The sequence below is a fragment of the Danio rerio genome, chromosome 19 (assembly GCF_052040795.2).
Source record: "Danio rerio strain M-AB ecotype USA chromosome 19, GRCz13ab, whole genome shotgun sequence".
Lineage (NCBI taxonomy): Eukaryota > Metazoa > Chordata > Actinopteri > Cypriniformes > Danionidae > Danio > Danio rerio.
Window position 1 is genome coordinate 46,434,874 of NC_141039.2, and position 21,945 is coordinate 46,456,818.

Sequence of the window (21,945 nt, forward strand, 5' to 3'; positions counted from 1 at the left end):
GTCTCTTCCATCAAATCTGAGCTTTATTTGGTATTTTCTATTGGATTTGATTAGAATCAGGAGATTATCTGGGCCATTCCTCAGCTTGATTTTCTTTCTCTGAAAGCATTTGAGAGTTTCCTTGGCTGTGTAATGTCCACTCTGGTTTCATCTTCCATCCTGCTAATGTAGATGTTGGACTGAAGCGGCTGATATTCATTTACACTGAGGAAGGGCAGAGGGTTGCTGACGAACTGCTGAGAGATTTCAGCTGCTGTCTGGGCATTCCATGCCTTTCTACACCTTTCTTTCTTCATGTGTTCTATACTTCTCCCTGCGTCATTTCACTTTATTAAACATAACTTCATCTGTAAACTAATTTAAATGCATATATGGATTTTTATGGCTATTATTAACATCCGGGGAAAATTTAAAGTCAACAGCACCTTTAGAAAAATGTTTTCTGAGAAAAATGGTGACGTGTTCAATACTTATTTTCCCCGCTGTATCAGTAAACTCACTCAAGTAAGAAAAGAAAGCTATAAAGTATCAGAGCAGACATGATCGTTTGTTCACTTTCATTTCTATATCAGCTTAGTTGCTATTTTGTTTGAGTCGTTCTCTTTCTTTCTGCAGTGCAAGTATGACTTTTGCTGGATCTGTCTTGAAGAGTGGAAGAAACACAGCTCCTCTACTGGAGGATATTATCGCTGCACGCGCTACGAGGTTATCCAGCAAGTGGAGGAACAGTCTAAGGAGATGACTGTGGAGGTATTCCTGTCGAAAATAACTGAGACACTCAGGAAATGCATTTACAGTTCCAGTCAGAATTATTCGCCCTCCTGTGCTTTTTTTTTTTTTCAAACATTTCCCAAATGATGTTTAACAGTGCAAGGAAATTTCACAGTATGTCTGATAATATTTTATCTTCTGGAGAAAGTCTTATTTGTTTTATTTCGGCTATATTAAAAAATGTTTTTAATTTTTTAAAGCCATTTTAAGGTCTATATTATTAGCTCCCTCAAGCAATATTGTTTTTCTATTGGCTACAGAACAAACCACTGTTATGCAATTTGATTCAATTCATACTATTTGTACAGTGCTTTTACAATGTAGATTGTGTCAAAGCAGCTGAACATAGAAGTTTTAGTAAATTGAAACTGTGTCAGTCTAGTTTTCTTTTTTCTTTTTTTTCTTTTTTTTCCTTTTTATTTATTTTTTCAATATATTTTTTTACAGAACAACACCTTCCCCAACAATTTTACCCCTTACACACGAGGGGATACATAAAAACTAATAAAAAAATCTATTAAAAATATATACATATAATAATAAAAATAAATAAATAAATAAATAAATGAATAACGATAAAAGTTATTGCCATCATAATCACTTCATGGGATATATTTGTACATCAAGTTACATTGTGTTGCATTGTAGTTACATCAAATTACAGTGATGATAGGTTAAACAACCTCTAAATATACATATCTAAATTTGTCATAATACTTTTCCACCTCTTCAGAAAAATATCAGTCATTTTTTTCCCTTTATATACACCTGTTTAGGTCTCTGAATCCACTTAGCCACCTGAGAACTTTCTTCCATCCAATGTACTGTTGTCAGTCCAGTTTTCAGAGTTGAAGTTTAGTTCACTGATGGGGAGCTCTACAATGCAATGACTTGCTTAATTAACCTAGTTAAGCCTTTAAATGTCACTTGAGGCTGTATAGAAGTGTCTTGAAAAATATCTAGTCTAGTATTATGTGCTGTCATCATGGAAAAAATAATAAATCAGTTATTAGAGATGAGTTGTTAAAACTATTATGTTGAGAAATGTGCTGAAAAAGTCTGTTAAACAGATATTGAAATTAAAATTGGGGGAAAAATATAAATAGATAAAATTTAACAGGAGGACTGATTGTGACTTGAACTGTACTGTGTTGAATATAGGACATGAGGAAAATTTAAAAAAAAAATACAAGGATCTGATTTCTCATGTGTACAAAGCAACAAAGCAGCTTTTGTGCCTTTGTTGTTGAGTGTGTATGCCTTGAAGGTGGAAGTCAATCTTGCTTTTGTGTCCTCGCAGGCAGAAAAAAAGCACAAGAGTTTTCAGGAACTCGACCGTTTTATGCATTATTACACACGATATAAAAACCACGAACACAGTTACCAGGTAAGAGTTTTTCTGTAACTGAATTCATTGAGTAATTGATCCTCTTGTTGAAAATTAATCTGTGTGTGTGTGTGTGTGTGTGTGTGTGTGTGTGTGTGTGTGTGTGTGTGTGTGTGTGTGTGTGTGTGTGTGTGTGTGTGTGTGTGTGTGTTTTATACTAGTTAGAAGAACGACTCCTGAAAACAGCCAAAGAAAAGATGGAGCAACTAAGCAAAGCTTTTATTGGAAGTGAGTGGAAATTTGATCGATCAAACCATGTCAGCGATATTTTGCACACACTGTACATGACTTAATGGGATTTTTCAGCCAAAAATGCTGATTTTGTCATTATTTATTCACTCTTTTCTTGTTTCAAACCTAACTTGAGTTTTATTTTCATTTATTAAACACAAAGGAAGATATTTTGAGGAATGCTGGAAACTGGTTGCCACTGTCTTCCAATATATTTTCCTGTTCCTACAATCAATGTCAATGTGTACCAGTTTCCAAAAATGTAAATACATACATAATCTTTTTTGTTTAACAGAAAAAAGAAATTAAAAAAAGTTTGGAACAAGTTAAGATTGAGAAAATGCAGAGTTTTGACATTTTTACGAACGTTTATGTGAGTTGTTGTGTGTATAAATAAGCGCTGTTTCCAGATTTACTCAAATGCCTGCATTGAACATACTTGTCACTTAAAATGTATAACGTGTTAAAACTAATAGAGCTTTTAAACGCATATATATACGCATATATATATATATATATATATATATATATATATATATATATATATATTTATATATATATTTATGCGTATATGTGTGTGTGTGTGTGTGTGTGTGTGTGTGTGTGTGTGTGTGTGTGTGTGTATATATATATATATATATATATATATATATATATATATATATATATATATATATATATATATATATATATATATATGCGTATATATATGCGTTTAAAATGTTGTAAAGGTGTGAACCTACACTGGTCTCGCGGTTCGGTTACGATTATCATGCCATCGATTCGGTTCAATTCAATATCTCGGTGCATCACAGTGCGTTGACGATGCTTTCCATAAACAATTTTATATTTTACTTCACAGCTCAAGTAATCTTGTATTAAAGTGTATAAATATATTTCTAAACTATTTGTGAAACAATTTTGTCCTTTAATATATACGCATATGCAAAATGCGCATAAAAATAGGTGGATGGAAACATAGCTAGTGAAAGACTGTCCAGCAAACACACACACAGTGAAATGTGCAGAGTTTCTGCATTTTTAAGTAGTTTGAGTGTTTTAATTACTTGCGTTCACCTCCCTCGCCATAGTAAGCTACCGCGACATAGCGCGTATAAGATAAATGACGTCAGTACATAATAACCGGTTATGATCTATTATATCTGAACTGATACAGAATTATCCATGCCTGCAATGTGGTGCACCAAAGGAACAATACAGTTTGACATCCCTTATATGTTATGTTTGTTATTGGTGGAGTATCTGAGGCTCTGACTATAAACACTCCGCCCTCTTTTGGAAAGGGGGGCGGGGAGCAGCAGCTCATTTGCATTTAAAGATACACAAGACACCTTTTTTCTTTATTTTTTTTCTTTTCTTTTTTAGTTAATTAATTAATTTTTTTGTCTGAAATCCCCAAAAAAGTGTTTGTGTTTACAGCATGGTATAAACAGTATAATCTGAGAGGTATTTTGCTCTGAAACTGGGATTTATGTTAAAGTCCATGTGATGAAACTTTTATTTCAGTGTGTTGATGTAAATTCAACTGAAATAGGGGGCGGGGCTTTCTTTTTGCACATCATTTTTTAATGCCAAACTTATAGTAAGAGGGCTCTGGTTAAAAGTATAGTGATAAACGCATAATAGGACAACTTAAATGTTCTCATAAACACAAGTAAATTAGTTATTTTGATCAAAACAAACGTGCTAAAACCTCAATCTGTCTGTTTGCTGTAGGGGATGGAGCTCCACCTGACACCACATTTATTGAGGACGGTGTTCATGAGCTTCTCAAGACCCGACGCATCCTTAAGTGCTCTTATCCATATAGTTTCTTCTTGGAGCCCAAAAGCACAAAGAAAGAAATATTTGAACTTATGCAGGTACTGTTTATTGTGTTTTTGAAGCAATGCATTCACAAACAGTTGAAGAAGAGTTATTAGCCCTTCTGAATTATTAACCCCCCTGTATGTTTCTGTCCCCCAATTTCTCTTTAATGGAGAGAATAAAAAAAAAATCTAAACATAATAGTTTTAATAACTCATTTCTAATAACTGATTTATTATTTCCTTGTCATAATGACTACATAATTTTACTCTAGATTTTTTTAAAGATGCTAGTATTCAGCTTAAAGTGACATTTAAAGGCTTAGCTAGGTTAGTTAGGCAGGTTAGGGTAATTAAGCTAGTCATTGTATAACGATGGTTTGTTCTGTAGACAATTGAAAATAAATATTGCTTAAGGGTGCTAATAATATTGACCTTAAAATGGTGTTTAAAGAATAAAAAACTGCTTTTATTCTAGCAGAAATAAAACAAATAAGACTTTCTCCAGAGGAAAAAATATTATAGGAAATACTGTGAAAAATTCCTAAATCTGATAAACATCATTAAGGAAATACTTATGTTTTTTTTTTAAAGAATAATAAAAATATTATTAGTTTACATCATGCTCTTGTGTTTCTTCTTGCTCAGACGGATTTAGAGATGGTCACTGAAGACCTGGCTCAGAAGGTGAACCGGCCTTACCTCCGCACCCCTCGCCATAAGATCATCAGTGCCACGTATTTGGTGCAGCAGAAGAGGCGGGAGTTTCTGGCCTCTGTGGCTCGAGGTGTCGCTCCAAATGATTCTCCTGAAGCTCCGCGACGCAGGTAAAACTTGTACTGACTTTTATATCTACTAATAGGCAGGGCTTACCCCCTTTGATGACATGCACAAAGGGAGAATGTCAATCAAAGTGTTTTACTTTATCAAGAGTGGTTATAAAAAAGAGAATTAATACATTTTTACCTTTAGATACTGGTTATATACACCAACTGTTCACACAACTGTATTTAAACAATGATTTTGCATGAAAACACATATATTTATATATTTGTTTATATGTTTATATATTTATTTGTATGTTTATATATTTATTTATTCAGAAATTTATTTATTTGTTTGTTTATATATTTATATATTTATGTATTTGTTTATGTATTTATATATTTATTTATTTATATATTTATTTATATAATTAAATATTTTATATATTTATATATTTATTTAATCATTTGTTTATATATATATATATATATATATATATATATATATATATATATAAATATATATTAATATTTAAATAAATATATTAAAATATAGAATTATTTAAATAAAAATAAAAATAAGTATATAAAAAAATTATATATATATATATATATATTATATATAAATTTTTATTATATATATATATATATATATATATATATATTTTAATATATTTATATATTTATTTAAATATTTATATTTTTAAATTATGTATTATGTATTTATATTTTATTTATATTATGTATTTAGTGTGTGTGTGTGTGTGTGTGTGTGTGTGTGTGTGTGTGTGTGTGTGTGTGTGTGTGTGTGTGTGTGTGTGTGTGTGTGTGTGTGTGTATTAATTATATATTTTTTTATATATTTAAATATTTATTGAAATATATATATATATATATATATATATATATATATATATATATATATATATATATATATATATATATATATATATATATATATATATATATATTTTATATACATATATATCTATATATATTTTATATACATATATATCTAATCTTCTCTAATTTCACAAATACAGTAGATCTTTCATCTGAGGGCTCTTTCAGTTTAAATGCAGAATATTTCTAAAGATCATCTGTGTTATCATAATTTTCCCCCTCTTTTTCAGTTTTGCTGGCGGGACGTGGGACTGGGAGTATCTGGGATTTGCTTCTCCTGAGGTATGATAGCATCACCACCTCTGTGTTTGACCTGTTTCTGTTTTTGACTAACCTCTGCTATTGCTAAACTCACGCAGCCTGTCGGAGCTGTAGCTTCACTAGACTGTTAACAATTAAGAGAGTTGTGTGTTGCTGTAAAATACTAGCAGTCATTGAATCTCATTCTGTGTCCAAAGATGGTGAGGAATCACCCAGTACGGGGATCAAATGCACAGCGCGAGAGCAATTACAATGCAGGAGGCCAGCCGCAGGTACTGATGAACGAAGATGAAAAGCTCAATTTGGTCCAGTATTAATTTGCATGTGCTGTATATGACATCTAAACCTCATCCTTGCCGTTAGCCTCAATGTAATCTGGTGTTTTAGATGTTAAGGCTGGTCATCTCCTGGAATATTCCAGATAAACGACTATGCCACTATTTGATTTAAAGCAGAATTCCTGTCCTGTGGTCAACTTCACCGTTTTAGGTTGCTTTGCCATGCGTTCAGTGTGTCCGTGTGAATGATTTGCTTTCAGTCTTTTTAACAAATGTCAAATTCCTCTTCTTTTTTTAATGCTTAAATTATTGAGCAGCCTGAACTCTACTTAAAGGTGCAGTATGTAAGTTTAGCACGCAGTGGTTGAACTTGGTATTGCACTCCTGGATCAAAACAGACTCAAGCGCAGGTTGCCAGATTTAAGACCAACAGAAGTGAGTCTGACGATCTAGATTGAAGGCTGACTTAAATCTGGTTCTATATAAAAGCAACGGCACGCGATAGAGGGAATAATTTCTATACTAAAAGGACTTTTTGTTCTAGACAACACCTTGAATCGATATATCGGAAGCGGCATCTATTTCTCACAGGTGAACAACAGAAAACTGACAATGATCACCTCAGGTACACCCAGGGCTTGAATTGTGCCGGAACTGAAATCTGATCCGGCACCTTATTTTATCGATCCCCTCCCTCAACCGCCCTCTTCCCCGGTCCACTGTTCACTTTCACTTTCATCCTCGGTTCCCCAACCATCTTTACTTTCGTCCGGGACAACCCCCTGCTGTTTATTTTCGTCTTCTGTCCGTGACACCCCTTTGCCAATACCAGCAACCCCCCATATCCCACCCCGCCCTCCCACCCTGCTACCCCCTACTGCTACCCTGGGTATACCTCATGTGCTTTATTCAGTGTTAAATGCTAATAATGTGAGTTTGAATGCCATTTTACATAATATTTATTACCATACTACTGAAAGCAGCATCAGATACTGTAGTTAAAATAAACTGTGTGAATTTAAACTTTAGAACTGTGAAATATTGCAAAGCCAACACATATCAGTGATTCAGCATCTACATTTAATGATGTTAAAGAGGTTTAATGTATTAATTAGATTATAAACCTTATCATTTCGTTGGAGTGCAGTGAGTGCACTATTCTGTGCTTCTGAATGGCTGTATTTACATTTCTGTCATGTTTCGCTTGGTGCAAACAGCCCAATTGCTTATCACTGCAAATCTCGTCTTGTAGCATGTTGTTAGGACACGGGGTTACAATGTAATCTGCTCACCTAATGTTTACACCCCTAATATTTACAGAATTTGCTAATTGATAACCTCATGTGGAACTCTGCGTCTCATTTCGGAGTCTGCTACTGTCCACTGGAGATCGCATTGCGGTTACGAACGCGTGCTTTCAGAGTCTTTCTAAATGAATGAATAAAATACACTGTTTTCCACCAAGGCAGCCCGGCTAGCTTAAATATAATTGGCTAAGCTGGCATTGGGTGGGTTAAAAACACCAAAACAAAGACAGACGTTCCAGCACATAATTCACATTTTCAAATCAGAATATCTGACTTCAGCATTGTTTTTCAGATAAACAAGAATGTTCACTGAGCATGTTTCTGATATATATATTTTAAATATATATATATATATATATGTGTATATATGTGTATATATATGTATGTGTATATATATATATATATATATATATATATATGTATATATATGTATGTGTGTGTGTGTGTGTGTGTGTGTGTGTGTATATATATATATATATATATATATATATATATATATAATATATATATTTTTTCATCAATATATTTTATTTATTTATTTTTTAAATGTATTATTATTATTATTATTATTATTATTAGATATTTTTTTCTTTTTAAATATTTTCTAAGTGATGTTTAACAGAGCAAGGAATTTTTTGCAGTACTTCTTTTTAGATATTTTTTTTACCTAAAATATAAGCTGTATTTAATTTTAAATCATTTAGTTTTTATAGTTTAATTTCTTTAGAATTATAGTTTTTTAATTTCAACTAAATTTTCTTTTTTTAATTTTTCTTGATTCTCTCTTGATTTTTCTTCTCTTTTAAATTTGTACTTAATATTTTTCCAACATAAATTTGGGTGTATAGTTTTTAGATATATTGTAAGTTAGAGTAAGTTAAATAATCTCCAGATTTGGCTTCAGTACTGACTAATGTAATGCATAAACACAAATATAATATTAAATTATTAATATTAATTATTAAATTTAATTAATTATAATTATTAAATTTAATATTATTGTATAGCTTCCTATTCAAAATTTGAATTTAAAAGAGAGATTTGTGAGGGGTGTACTTGCATATTTAAATGCAGAGACATTCATTTTTATTTGTGATTTATTTGTGCATGTATTATGTGCTTTATTTTTATCCGTAGATCATAATTAGGCATATCGCACTTTACTCTTTATAAAAACATTAAGATTGGATCTCTTTAATGCACCAGTGACAGATGCCCATCAGTATTGTTGTTTATATTTTGAAGGCCGTATGCATTTCTCCCCTTGTTATTGCTCTGTGTAGTCAAATGATGTTCCTGCTGCTGTTGCAGGAGTACTCTGAGTTCCAGTACAGACGGAGACACCGGCAGCGGCGACGAGGAGACCTGCTCCGACTGCACAGCCTGCGCAGCAACACTCCTGAACCACATGACTCCAGCGACGCCACCGCAGGTACAGCACTGCCTGAAACACAACACATGAACGAGCCACTGAACGACACTCATACTCACTCTGAAATATGTATGTGTTTGTGTTTATAGAAACACATGAGGGAGGCACTTCACAACGGCATGGCATCTCTACGGTAAATAATCTGTTTATACAAATGTTAGTTATATTGGTCACACACAGAGTCATACACGGTATGATATGCAGTGAAATGCTTAAGCTGGATTTAAACTTTCGCCTGGCACCTCACGAAACAGACAAGGCTTTTATACTTGCCACGTTAACCGTTGTGATATTCTTTAAAGGGCACATAGTTTACCCATTTTCTATGATTTAATATTAACATTATGGTTGTTCTGAGTGTGCCAGTTTAGGTTCAGTTCAACACACAGTTCAGATGTTTTTGTTATAATGTGTTCAAAAGTGTCATGTTGTGGGCGTGTACAAAGCTCGCTGTTTTAGGGGCGTGTTGCTTCACATGAAAATTAATTTCCCGCCCAACGTAACAAGGGGGCGGAGCCAAGAGCTCCCACGCTCTGTGTTTGCAATAGATAGGCAGACAGAGAAGTTAAGATCAGCATTCAGCCGTACATGTACGACTCGGACACAGACTAAGCAGAGAGTACAAAATCATTTGTGTCTTTGTATAGTCTCGGTGTACAAGTGCCAAGCTTGTACACCGAGACTAATAACCACACACACTGAATTACCTTTGACTGAGGCACTGAATGCGCCGTGACACCAGACACTCTTAGTGGTGCAGCAGAAACATGAAGTGTCCCGAATCGTCGCGCCACGCAGCGCCATGTATTCCAGAATTCTAAACACAGGCCTCCACCAGGGCAAACACAACGGCGCCGCGGCTGCCTAGCCGCCGACCCGAAGCTCCACAGCGTGCACCCTGACAGAATACCACGCCCAGAACTAAGAAATGCACGACGCCACACTGAGAGGCGCTTCTGGTGTGCTACCTGCAAGCAACTTTGTTATGACGCAACTCGCTTCTGCACCTAAGATCACAGGGAGCTTTTGTGTTTGCGAGAAATGAAAACGGCTGAAGTTTAAGGTAGACGCAGTGAAAAGTACACATGTTTACAAACCTACAAAAAAGGTACAAGCAATAATTCCGATTAGAGCGATAATGTGGAGAATATTGCAGGGTTCAACACTAAGGATTTTTTCTACTGGTCCGATCGGGTTCAGATTTTTACTTGCCCTGCCAAAATTTTCACTGTTCCCACCAAAGAAAACATAAAATTTTATAGCTATTTTTTACCCACATATTTTAAATAATGTGTCAAAAATAATGTCTATAATTATTAAATTTTTTTAATAATATTTTTAAAATGTTAATATATGTATAATGAGCAAAGTTATGTGTTAACAAAAGAGCAGGATGGAAAATGTGAAGGTATTTTATTTTAGTTCGAAATTATTTAACAAAAGGTGGCCTCAATCGGGCCAGTAATGATCCTGTCTACTGTCCCAAGCGTCTCTCACACTGGCCCCGGGCCATCGGGCAGTCCTTATTGTTGAGCCCTGTATTGATCTTTCGTTGAGTCCAATGAGCCTTACATCTAAAAATAGAGCAAGTATGTTCCTTTAGTGGTATTGCTTTGACACACACGCTGAAAATGGCAGACGCGAAACAACAAACTGAGGATATAATCGTGACGCGAGGCTGTCAATCAATATTGGTGGGCGGGGGGATCGCTCTCCTACGTCAAGTTGCGGTCGGTCTGAAAACCGCTCCAATTAGTCCACTGTTTTTATGTTAAATAAAAAAAAGGACTGTGTGTGTTTATATCACCCTAATATGACGATCTGTACACTATACTTACACACGTCCGTCCAAACAGCTTGAAAAGTAGATTTTTCACCATAGGTGCCCTTTAAAACGACAGGGGGTGGTCAAAAGAGACCAACTGTAAAATCAGATGGATAAACAGAGAAGTAGGAAGTTTCCGGAACTACGTCATATCATTAATATCGTTCAAGATTTTTATTGTATTTATACATTATTTTAATGATAAGCATTTTTATAATCATTTAAGATTTTTTTTAAATCAAACTTTGATGCATCACTTGCTTTTGTTCATATCTCAGACAGTTTTACCTTTTAACTTAAGTTAAATATTAATGACAAGAGAACATGGAACCAGGGTGGACATTTCAGCAAGACAATGATTCAAAATACCAAGCCAAGGAGACTCTTAAATGCTTTCAGAGAAAAAAAATCTAGCTGTAGAATGGCCCAGCCAATCCCCTGACTCCAATCCAATAGAAAAAACTAATGAAAGCTCACGAGACCCACAGAACCATCAAGATTTTTACACTGTCCATATGAAAAGTGTCTTTAAGCTGCAAAATCTAGTTCAATTCCATGTCAACAGCTCCTTTAGATATACTATTTCCAGGAAAAAAACATGTTCAATAGTTACTTTCCCCGCTGTAACACATACATAAATACAAAATTAATATTCGTACATTTAAAAAAATCTAAATATTGTAAACATTAACAGATTTAAGATGCTGATGATTGTTATGCCGAGTTCAGACTGCATGATTTTCAAAGTAGTCGTGTCACAGATGTTTTTACACTGCATGACTATCTGGGTTAGCGTTTCGTCGCTGCTTTGTTTACACTGCAAGATGGATCGGTGACAGGGACTTTCACATTGCATGACTTTACTATAGGAAGAATCGCCGACAACTTCGTCCAAACTACGTCTCACAGCCAAAAACACGTAGCATATCTTTTGTTATTAACTACATAATGAGAAAGAAGCCTTTAATGGGGTAGAACATGTACATGTTTGCTCACCTGGGTTTAAAGGGAATTAGCCATTTCTCCTCAACATTCATAATAAACTATTTTCTTTCTGTATGAAACGTCAAACAAACACAGTTGCTCCTGAGCCTAGTCAAACCTTGACTAGTTTTTCCTCCATTTCATGGGTCCAAATAAACCGAAAATGAGTGCTTTTAACTTCTCCCCCAGCCTCCCGCTGGCCTGCAGCAGGTATACACACACGCACACACAAGTGAATGCCGCTCTCTCATTGGCTGTAGGCGATCGCTGATGTTATTTTCAGTCAAAACTCAATTCACACGGCATGATTTGAATCAACGACAGCTCCAGATATTCAGCACCCCAAATATCTCACAGGCATCGGCGACTCATCGGCGATTCTCTCAGATCGCGTCTTTGATCGTTCATACTGTGTGATTGTCACTCACGTGCACGAGCAGCGATTTGCCTGTGATTTCAGGCATTTGTCGGCGATTTCTCAAAACCTGTCGGCGAGCCAAAATTCGGGGCTAAAATCACGCAGTCTGAACTAGGCATTAAACGTGTCATAACAGTCTTGTAAAAAGGGTCCACTGAGAATATTTGCATTCTTATCCCCCCCACCTCCTCAGGCACTTGGATCTCTAGATGAGGATGACCCCAATATTTTACTGGCGATTCAGCTGTCCTTACAGGAGTCCGGGCTGGCCTTGGACCCCGAGCCTCAGGACAGCGACGCCTCTGTTGGTGCCAGCGGCTCCTCTCTGCCCTCCAGACTGGACAGTGTCCCACAGACCTCAGATCCGCCGCGGGCGTCAATGAGCAGCTCTGAGCTCCTGGAGCTGGGAGACAGCCTTATGAGACTAGGCGACATCAGCAGCCGCTATACACCCTTTAACATCAACTCCTACCCCGATGCCTTGGGCACCGCCTTCAGCCCTAGTGACCCGGACTGTCTGGATCCCTCCACCAATGCCAACCTGCTGGGCAACATCATGGCCTGGTTCCACGATATGAATCCACAGAGCATTGCACTGATTCCCTCATCCGCTTCTGATGCAGGGAACGAAACGCACGCTTTAGGAGAGCCTGCAAAAGCCGAGCAGACTGAAGCGGAGAGTGCTGAGATGGAGAGTAAAGAGGGGGAGGTTTCGGAGTGTGTTGAAGATGCTAAAACGGAGGCTTCAGATCTCACGGTTTGTCCTGAAAGCAGTGCCGATCCGCAGGTAAACAGTCTATCTTTGGAGTGGGAGGAGGAAGTGCATCTAGTTTGAGGAGCGAGTGTCATTACGTTTACCAACTGAGTGCTCTTATTGTGCCAAAACACTACACGATGGAAGCGGAAGTGCTCGTGCTGTGATCTGAGACAGGCGTTGATTGTGTTGCACAGCGCTTTGGAAGAAAAGCGATCAGGTTTGTGCTCGTGGAAGTTCATGATTGGATCATTCACTAATCATATTTGTGTGTTTGTTTTTGCACATTCATCTGTAAGTTTGGTTCTTCTCTGCATTTAGCATCAAATTGTGGAAAAACTAACGTTGCGCGGACATAAAATCAGTTCTGGTGGCCTTAGACGAAATGTGTTTTCTTTGGGTCGAAGATGGAAGGGGTTTTCATGCATTACAAAATAAGGGCGTAATACAGCTTTACCTTCTCTGAGCAAAAAAAAGAAAAAGAAAGACGACTACCCATGCATTACCACCATCATCTACAGAAGACGTTTAATAGTGTGATCATCGTTTATATACTGAGCTATTTTAAAGAACAGGTATCATTTGACGACATGTATTAAAGACTTTTATTTTCATTATAATACTCAACACAGTACTCATAAATGCTCTTCAGGTTTAGCCAATGTCTGGTTTTGAGTTTTTAATTATTCAAAATCTAATATTTAGGTGACATGGTGGTTCAGTGGTTAGCACTATCGCCTCACAGCAAAAAGGTCGCTGGTTCAAGTCTCAGCTGGGTCAGTTGGCATTTCTGTGTGGAGTTTGCATGCTCTCTCTGTATTGGTGTGGGTTTCCTTCAGGTGCTCCGGTTTCCCCCACAGTCCAAACACATGCTTTGTAGGTGAATTGAATACACTAAATTGGCCAAAGTGTATGAGTGTGCGAATAAGTGTGCATGGGTGTTTCCCAATACAGGGTTGCAGCTGGAAGGGCATCCGCTGTGTAAAACATATGCTGGATAAGTTGGCGGTTCATTCCGCTGTGGCGCCTCCTGATAAATAAAGGGTCTAAGCTGAAGGAAAATGAATGAATGAATAATTTAGAGATGCAGTGAGATTTGCTTCGTTGCTTTAAATAAAAGTAAGATCAAGAGAAACATTTTACCTCACACACTTTTTGATCTTTTTTGTGCTCTTTTGGTTTCACGAATTCATTGTGGTGCCTGAAAAGTGAAGCCAAAACATTTTGCGTGCCCCCTGGTGGGTGGCTACAGTAAAGCTTTTCAATCCTGCCTTCTTCATGTAAACCAGGGGTCACCAAACTTGTTCCTGGAGGGCCGGTGTTCAGCAGATTTTAGCTCCAACCTTAATCAAACACACCTGAACAAGCTTATCAAGGTATTACTAGGTGTACTTTAAACATGCAGGCAGGTGTGATGAGGCAAGATGGAGCTAAACCCTGCAGGGACACCGGCCCTCCAGGACCAGGATTGGTGACCCCTGATGTAAACGAAAGGGTTTTGAGTAACAATGAATATATAATTAAAAGCCTACTTATTATTCTTAGTTATATCTAAATATAGGGCCAATGTTCTTGCTCAGTGGTTAGCACTGTCTCCTCATCGCGAGAAGGTCGCTGGTTCAAGTCTTGGCTGGGTCAGTTGGCATTTCTGTGTGGAGTTTGCATGTTCTCTCCGTATTGGCGTGGGTTTCCCCCAGGTGCTCAGGTTTCCCCCACAGTCCAAACACATGTGCTATAGGGGAATTGAAAACACTAAATTGGCCAACGTGTATGATTGTGCGTGTGTGAATAAGTGTGCATGGGTGTTTCCCAGTACTTGGTTGCAGCTGGAAGGGCATCTGCTTTGTAAAACATATGCCGGATAAGTTGGCGGTTCATTCCGCTGTGGCACCCCCTGATGAATAAAGGGTCTAAGCTGAAGAAAAATGAATGAATGAATAATTTAGAGATGCAGTGAGATTTGCTTCATTGCTTTAAATAAAAGATCAAGAGAAACATTTTACCTCACACACTTTTTGATGATCTTTTTTGGGCTCTTTAAGTCGCTTTTGGTCTCACAAATTCATTGTGGTGCCTGAAAAGGGAAGCCAAAACATTTTGAGTGCCCCCTGGTGGCTGAAAAGCTTTTCAATCCTGCCTTCTTCATGTAAACGAAAGGAATTTAAGCAACACAAAATTTTTTTTTAATAAATAATATATATATATATATATATATATATATATATATATATATATATATATATATATATATATATCTTTTTCTTGATTATGGTTTGCATTCATTATTCAGGTGTTTTAATTATATATCCAATGATACGAAAATAGGGGCGACGTGGTTAGCACTGTCGCCTCACAGCAAAGAAGTTTGCGGATTCCGGTCCCGGCAGGGTCTGTTGGCTTTTTTGTGTGGAGTTTGTATGTTCTCCCTGTGTTGGCAAAGGTTTCCTCCTAGGTGGTCCTAAAGGTCTTCATTAATTTCCGAATAAAGCTTGGGAGCGGTCGGTAACTAGTTTAATTTGCAATTTGCTGCATTTAGCTTGTTTGTTGCTGTGTGTTTGTGTGTTTGTGTGTGTGTGTGTGTGTGTGTGTGTGTGTGTGTGTGTGTGTGTGTGTGTGTGTGTTGCTTGGTGAACGTGTGTGTGTGTGTGTGTTTATACAGACAGCTTGTTATAGGCTGTCTGGACTCTGTATAGCTGGGCGGTTTTCGGTTATGTTCTCCCTCCCGCTCGTTAGCGAGAACGGTTTGGGCTAAAACCAGGCGGGAGCGGGATTCAAAATTTAGTCCCGGGCAGATCTCTACTACTGTGTCTCCCACAGTCCAAACACATGCACTATAGGTGAATTGAATAAACTAAATTGGCCAAAGTGTGTGTGTGTGTGTGTGTGTGTGTGTGTGTGTGTGTGTGTGTGTGTGTGTGTGTGTGTGTGTGTGTGTGTGTGTGTGTGTGTGCATGGGTGTTTCCCAGTACTGGGTTGCAGCAGTTATTATTGAAATGATCATTCCGGCTATAACTGAAATGTTTTGGCTTCACTTTCTTACTGTGAAATCCAAAAGCAAGCTGCCTGCTTTGAAAGTGACTTATTGTTCGAGTTGTTCTTTATCTCAGTGCTATTGAGCTGGACAAATGGGGCTTTTCTCCACCAAAATGTCACTGAAATTTCAAGTGAGGCCACTCTGTCATTCTCTGGAAATGATGCTGTGTGTGCGCCATGAGAGAAAGCATCATTTGTGTTACATTGGAAACTCATTCGTCAAATTCAACTGATTATGCATTATAATTGATTTTTGTGTCTTTCTCAGAAGAAAAAGGAATGTTTACATGCAGAAAAAAACATGTATGTGTGAATGCATCAATTACTGTGAAGCCATCAAGACCTGAATTTTTATTTTCTATATTCTTTGCCCATTTTCTTTTATTTTATCAATAGTTTTTTTTGTATTTATTTAGAAATGCTTATTTGTTGCACGAACAAAAAAAGAAAGTCACCATTAACCCACAATCAAGTGATTTTTAAACATTTATTTACTTCTTTCTTCTGTTGAACACAAAATACTTTTTTTAAGCTTATTTTTATTAGAAAATACAACATTGCATGGAGTACAGTACAGTGTAACAGTTTTTTTTTGCATGTTAGACCATCAATTTCTAGCTACCAAAATAGTTGTTAATTCATGAACAGAACAAAAAACATCAACTGTAGCAGAGCAACTGTGGGATCTTAAGACAATTCATAATGGAAGATTTCCTTTAGGGCATTAAATACTTCTACCCAATAGTTACTTAATTTAGGACACGACCACAGAATGTGAGTGTGGTTACCAATATTCTGTCCACAATTTCTCCAGCACTTGTTAGAGCAGGAAGGGTTCCATTTTGAAATTATTTGTGGAGTTCTGAAACATCCAGTCATAATCTTCCATCTGAATTCCCTCCAGATATTAGAATAGGTCACAAAATGTACTTCACTGCAAACTTCCTCACAAGTTTCCAGAGAAATTGTTCTATTCATTTCAGTCCCCCATTTCTCCTTTATCTGTAATGTGCTATTTGTATTCTTAGATAAGTATATTGAGTATAGGCATGGGTATAAGATTCTGATGGTATAATAACTTTTTATAATAATAATAAGACTTTTTTTTCTCCTTTTTAACTCAATATATTTTATTTTGGGAAACATTTAAAATATTTTGGAGCAGTGAATGTGTCAGACTGAATAATTTAAATGAATCATTGACTTCTGCAGTCTTCATTTATTTCAAAAACAGATTCATTTTACAAATTTAAAACGGCATATTTGGATAGCTTTTCTGCTGGAGATACTGCTGACCTAAAAAAACTACAAAAAAGTCATTAAAAATCTTACACATACCTTAGGAAATGAATAGCAGAAAATGTCGACGGTTTTAAAACCTTGACTTTTCCAAACCGTGGTATACCTTGAAAACGGTTATCGCCCCATGCCTAACTGAGTAACCTTTAGAAATTATTTTATTGGTCTCCAGTTAGTATATCTTTTAGAAACTCTTCCATCGTAGAAGGGTTTTTAATTCGTTCTAAATCATTACGTGTGTGAGGAAATGAGTTGTAAGTGTCTGAAAAATTCATATTTTGGGAGTGAAAACTCAATTCTTAATTGTTCAAGTGAATCAAGGGCATCCTTATGGAACATTTGAGTCCATATTGAGACCATTTTTTCAACCCAATATCAGTATGAAATCCTTAAGGTGTCCGATACTGGCTGAGGACGAAATATTCTTTGACATGCCAAATGATGTTTGTATGGTTCTCCATTAGGCATGGGCCGCTATAGGATTCTGATGGTATCCTTGGATAAAAATATGACAGTATCATGGTGTTATGATTACTATATGTTTTTTTTAAATGTCTGGCTAAAAAAACTAAAACTTTTTTCCCTTTTCAACACAATAGATTTTATTTTGGAGCAGTAAAGATGTTAGACTAAATAGTTCAAACAAATCATTGACTTTGGCTGTCTTCATTAGTTTCAAAAACACAGATTTATTTATGATTTAAAACGGCATCTTTGGAGATCTTTTCTGATGCAGATACTGTTGTCCTAAACAAAATGTAAATAAAAAATCTTACACCTATCTTAGGAACGGTACAGAAAATTGTGGTGGTTTTAAAACCTTGACTTTTTCCCCAACCGCGGTTGGGGAAAAAGTCAAGGTTTTAAAACCACCACAATTTTCTGTACCGTTCCTAAGATAGGTGTAAGATTTTTTATTTACATTTTGTTTAGGACAAAAACAGTTTACCTTAAAAACAGTTATCGTCCCTTGCCTATTCTCCATATTTTTAAAGTTATTTTCGTCCATTCTTAAAAGAAGATACTTTGAAGAATGTTGGAAAAAATCGCCAAAAATTCTATGGACGTTAATGGCTGTTTTTCCAACATTCTTCAGAATAATTTTTTTGTGTTCAACAGAAGAAAGAGTTTTTGAGTGAACTACCTTTTTTGAAAACGCAGAGACTGTATTCTTTTCATCCATCATTTAACATGCATTGATTGGTGTCGATTGCACATTTCACATAGGGATAGGGTTTTAAAATGTTGTTCAACATATTGTATGGCAGAAGAAATATTGTCCCTCACTCAAGAAATACATGTCACATGTAAATTTACTAAATGTAAATTTACACTCCTGAAAATGTGATCTCCTTTATTAACTTAACTATTGTGAGTACTACACACAATACCTCTAACATTCTGTGTTGTGTACTGTATATCACTGAGCTCATGAAAAAATATATACACAGTTAAAGTCAAAATTATTTACCTTCTGTGAGTTTTTTCCCCAAATATTTCTTAAATGATGTTTAACAGATTCAGGAATTTTTCACAGTATTTCTTATAATATTTTTTTCTTCAGGAGAAAGTCATATTTGTTTTATTTTAGCTATTATAAAAGCAGTTTTTAATTTTTTTTAAGACAATTTTAAGGTCAACATTATTAGCCTCCCTAAGCAATATTGTTTTTCAATTGTCTACAGAACAAACCATCATTATATATTGACTAGTTACCCTAATTAACCCAGTTAAGCCTTTAAATGTCACTTTAAGCTGTATAGAAGTGTCTTGAAAAATATTCAGTCAAATATTATGTACTGTCATCATGACAAAGATAAAATAAATCAGTTATAAGAAATGAGTTATTAAAACTATCATGTTTAGAAATGTCTTAATTAAAATCTTTAGTTAAACAGAAATAGAGGAGAAAAACAGGGGGCTAATAATCCTGACTTCAACTGTATATATGGATTTGTTTCTTCTTGAAGCAGTTCAGTGATAACAACAGAGGTTTTCCTGTTTTGTTTGTGTGCCGCCGAGACATAGCAAGTCATTATCTTCAATAACACTGGCGTTATATTATATGGTTCGCTGTGTTGTGTTCTGCATTTGTGGCCAAACTGATAAATCTGTTAAGCAACTATCAAAGCGTCTTTGCTGAGGGCTGATCACATCAGTTATATATGAGTTGCCTATTTTGTTTAATATTTAGTTTTTAAATTTTTTTTTTATTTAGATACAGTATGCGTTTTTGTTGCATTATTAAAGGGACAGTGCACCAAAAAAAAGACAAGTCACCATTTTAAGTTGCTTTTAAACATTTATGTGCTTCTTCTGTTGAACACAAAGGAAGATATTTTGAAGAATGTTGGAGAAAATTGACATCCATAATAAAAACAAAAACTACTATTGAAGCCAATTGCAACTTTTAGGATACCTTTGTGTGCAACAGAAGCTTTCTGGGTGAACTGCCCCTTTAAAAACACTAATATTGTTTTCATGCCACATTTAAATGAGTTTATTCAAGGAGTATTTCTATTTGAGCGCAGTTTGAGTTTTATAGGCATCAAATGTGCTATGATTTCATAAAAAGCAATTCATTTAAAATGAAACTCTGATGCCGATGATAAATCTTACAGTCTTTTAACCTGATTGTTAACCCTTTATAGAGAGCTCATTGATATGAGGTTTGTATATCAACTAATTTCGAGAAGATCACATGCTCATGATTGACCACAGCTGGTCCCGCATTAGCTATCTTATGATTTACCAGTCAGATGAATCCAAACGCACATAAATAACCAGATTTTATTACCTTAGTCATCTTCGCCTCGAAGAATCCCCCCCCATCCACTCCGGCTCCTCCATTTCCTAGATTAATCCAGGGTAGGCTGCCACGGCGATTTCAATAAACCAAATTGGCACAGTATGTAATGCCCCATTCACATGGGCCGTCAGTGTCAACGCTTCCCATTCACTTTGGGAAATTTTTGCCAAACTGCATTGCCGAAGTTGGGAAATTTTCAAGCGCCAACGGAAGCGTTAGCCAATCAGATCACTTTATGCAAATACCTCAGCACAGTAGCCGATTGCGGACTAATTTTATTGGCTGACGCTGCTATGACGATCGTGTCAGCCCCATCTTCAGACACACCCTCGGTCAAGCGCTGACGCTGAAACCCCGTGTGAATGCACGGTAAGTGTTTTAGCATTCACCGCATAGCCATATGCTGGTATAGTTGGCGGTTCATTCCACCATGGCAACCCCTAGTAATCAAGGAATATACTAAGCAAACAAATTCAGGGGAGTTCTTAATACCTACCTGAGCTAAAACTCCTCTCTCGCCCTGGAAACAGGAGGGAGCCCCGGGCTCGAGGATCTTCCAAGCTCAGGGCTCTCTCTCGAGATAGCATACCATGCTTTATAATCAATCAGCTAAGTGTAAACTCTTGAAATACTCACCCTGGAGTGTTACTGGTGGTTATTTACATACTTTCATCATTGGAAAAAAAAATGTAATCAACGTCAGTGAAGTTAACACATGGTTTTCCACCCATTAAAGGGTTAATCTAACTGTCACAAATACTGTAATTTAATTTTTATTACTGATAAGTAATTGTTGGAAGGTATTACATGATGTGAGAGAGAGATTTTTCATCCTTTTTATTATTATTATTATTTTTATTATTATATTCTACTGTGCTCATCAGTGTGCCTTTTTGTACCTTTAATTATTTATGTACATTAATTATGCCTAATTAATTTGTTGTTTGCTGTGTCAATCAAGTTCAATCAACTTTCCCCTCAAATCAAATCGAGAGTGTTTGGTTCATTTTGACAAGAGACTTTTGTTTTGTATTACACTGAACAGGTCGCCATGTTTTGGTTTATGATTTACTCTGTGAAGACATTAATATAAGTATAATGAAAGGTGAAAACGAATAGTTGGTGCATTTACTTAGATTTTTTTTATTATAGATATAAGACTTTTACATTTAATTTGTACTTTTTTGACTTTAGATGATTCACCTTTCTTTATAAGTGATGACTAGTTTTTACATCTAAACCTGAACGTTTTGTGTAGAAATGGATGGATTTTGCTTTATTTTTTTGTTTATTTTACTGAAGTGTTTTTGGTGGTGGTATTTTATATAAGTTAATTCAATTCTTTTGTTATTTTAAATGTGACCCTTTTCCTTGAATTGTCATTTGCACATTCATAGACTATACTTGATACATTCCCAGTTTGTATGATGTGTAGCCAGTAAACAGAAAGTATTGGAAAAGGTTTGCTCGGATTAAAAGGTTTTAAACTCAATCTTATTTGTTGTGGTTCATGGTAAAACTAACGCAACAGTGTACATGCTTTCCTAAAATTTCACGACAGTGAACGGCGCCCTCTAGAAGTTTAAGGGTCATTCTATCAGAAACATCAGAATCTATATAGAATAGATTTTCACTTATAAATAAATGTGACAGGGCCTGACTT

General features: G+C 35.9%; 2 protein-coding genes and 1 long non-coding RNA gene across 5 annotated transcripts in view; 2 read left to right on the top strand and 1 right to left on the bottom strand.

The window, feature by feature from the left end:
• The window catches only part of ankib1a (ankyrin repeat and IBR domain containing 1a), a 55,787-nt gene extending 41,857 nt beyond the window's left edge, over nt 1–13,930 (top strand). Inside the window, exons 12-21 of one of the 3 annotated variants that reach the window (XM_087294738.2) lie at nt 616–750; nt 2,072–2,158; nt 2,320–2,386; nt 4,127–4,272; nt 4,864–5,042; nt 6,113–6,164; nt 6,341–6,415; nt 9,040–9,160; nt 9,250–9,293; nt 12,581–13,930. In XM_087294738.2, coding sequence (XP_087150864.1) covers nt 616–750; nt 2,072–2,158; nt 2,320–2,386; nt 4,127–4,272; nt 4,864–5,042; nt 6,113–6,164; nt 6,341–6,415; nt 9,040–9,160; nt 9,250–9,293; nt 12,581–13,222 — 1,548 coding nt within the window. In that variant the 3' untranslated portion in view covers nt 13,223–13,930. 3 annotated transcript variants of the gene reach the window in all.
• ppt1 (palmitoyl-protein thioesterase 1 (ceroid-lipofuscinosis, neuronal 1, infantile)) overlaps nt 1–21,945 on the bottom strand; it is an 847,627-nt gene that overhangs the window by 219,162 nt on the left and 606,520 nt on the right. The window lies entirely within an intron of this gene.
• Nucleotides 15,434–21,774, top strand: LOC148679857 (uncharacterized). The gene is made up of 2 exons (XR_015945459.1): nt 15,434–18,315; nt 18,418–21,774. It is a non-coding gene; the product is annotated as an uncharacterized LOC148679857 (long non-coding RNA).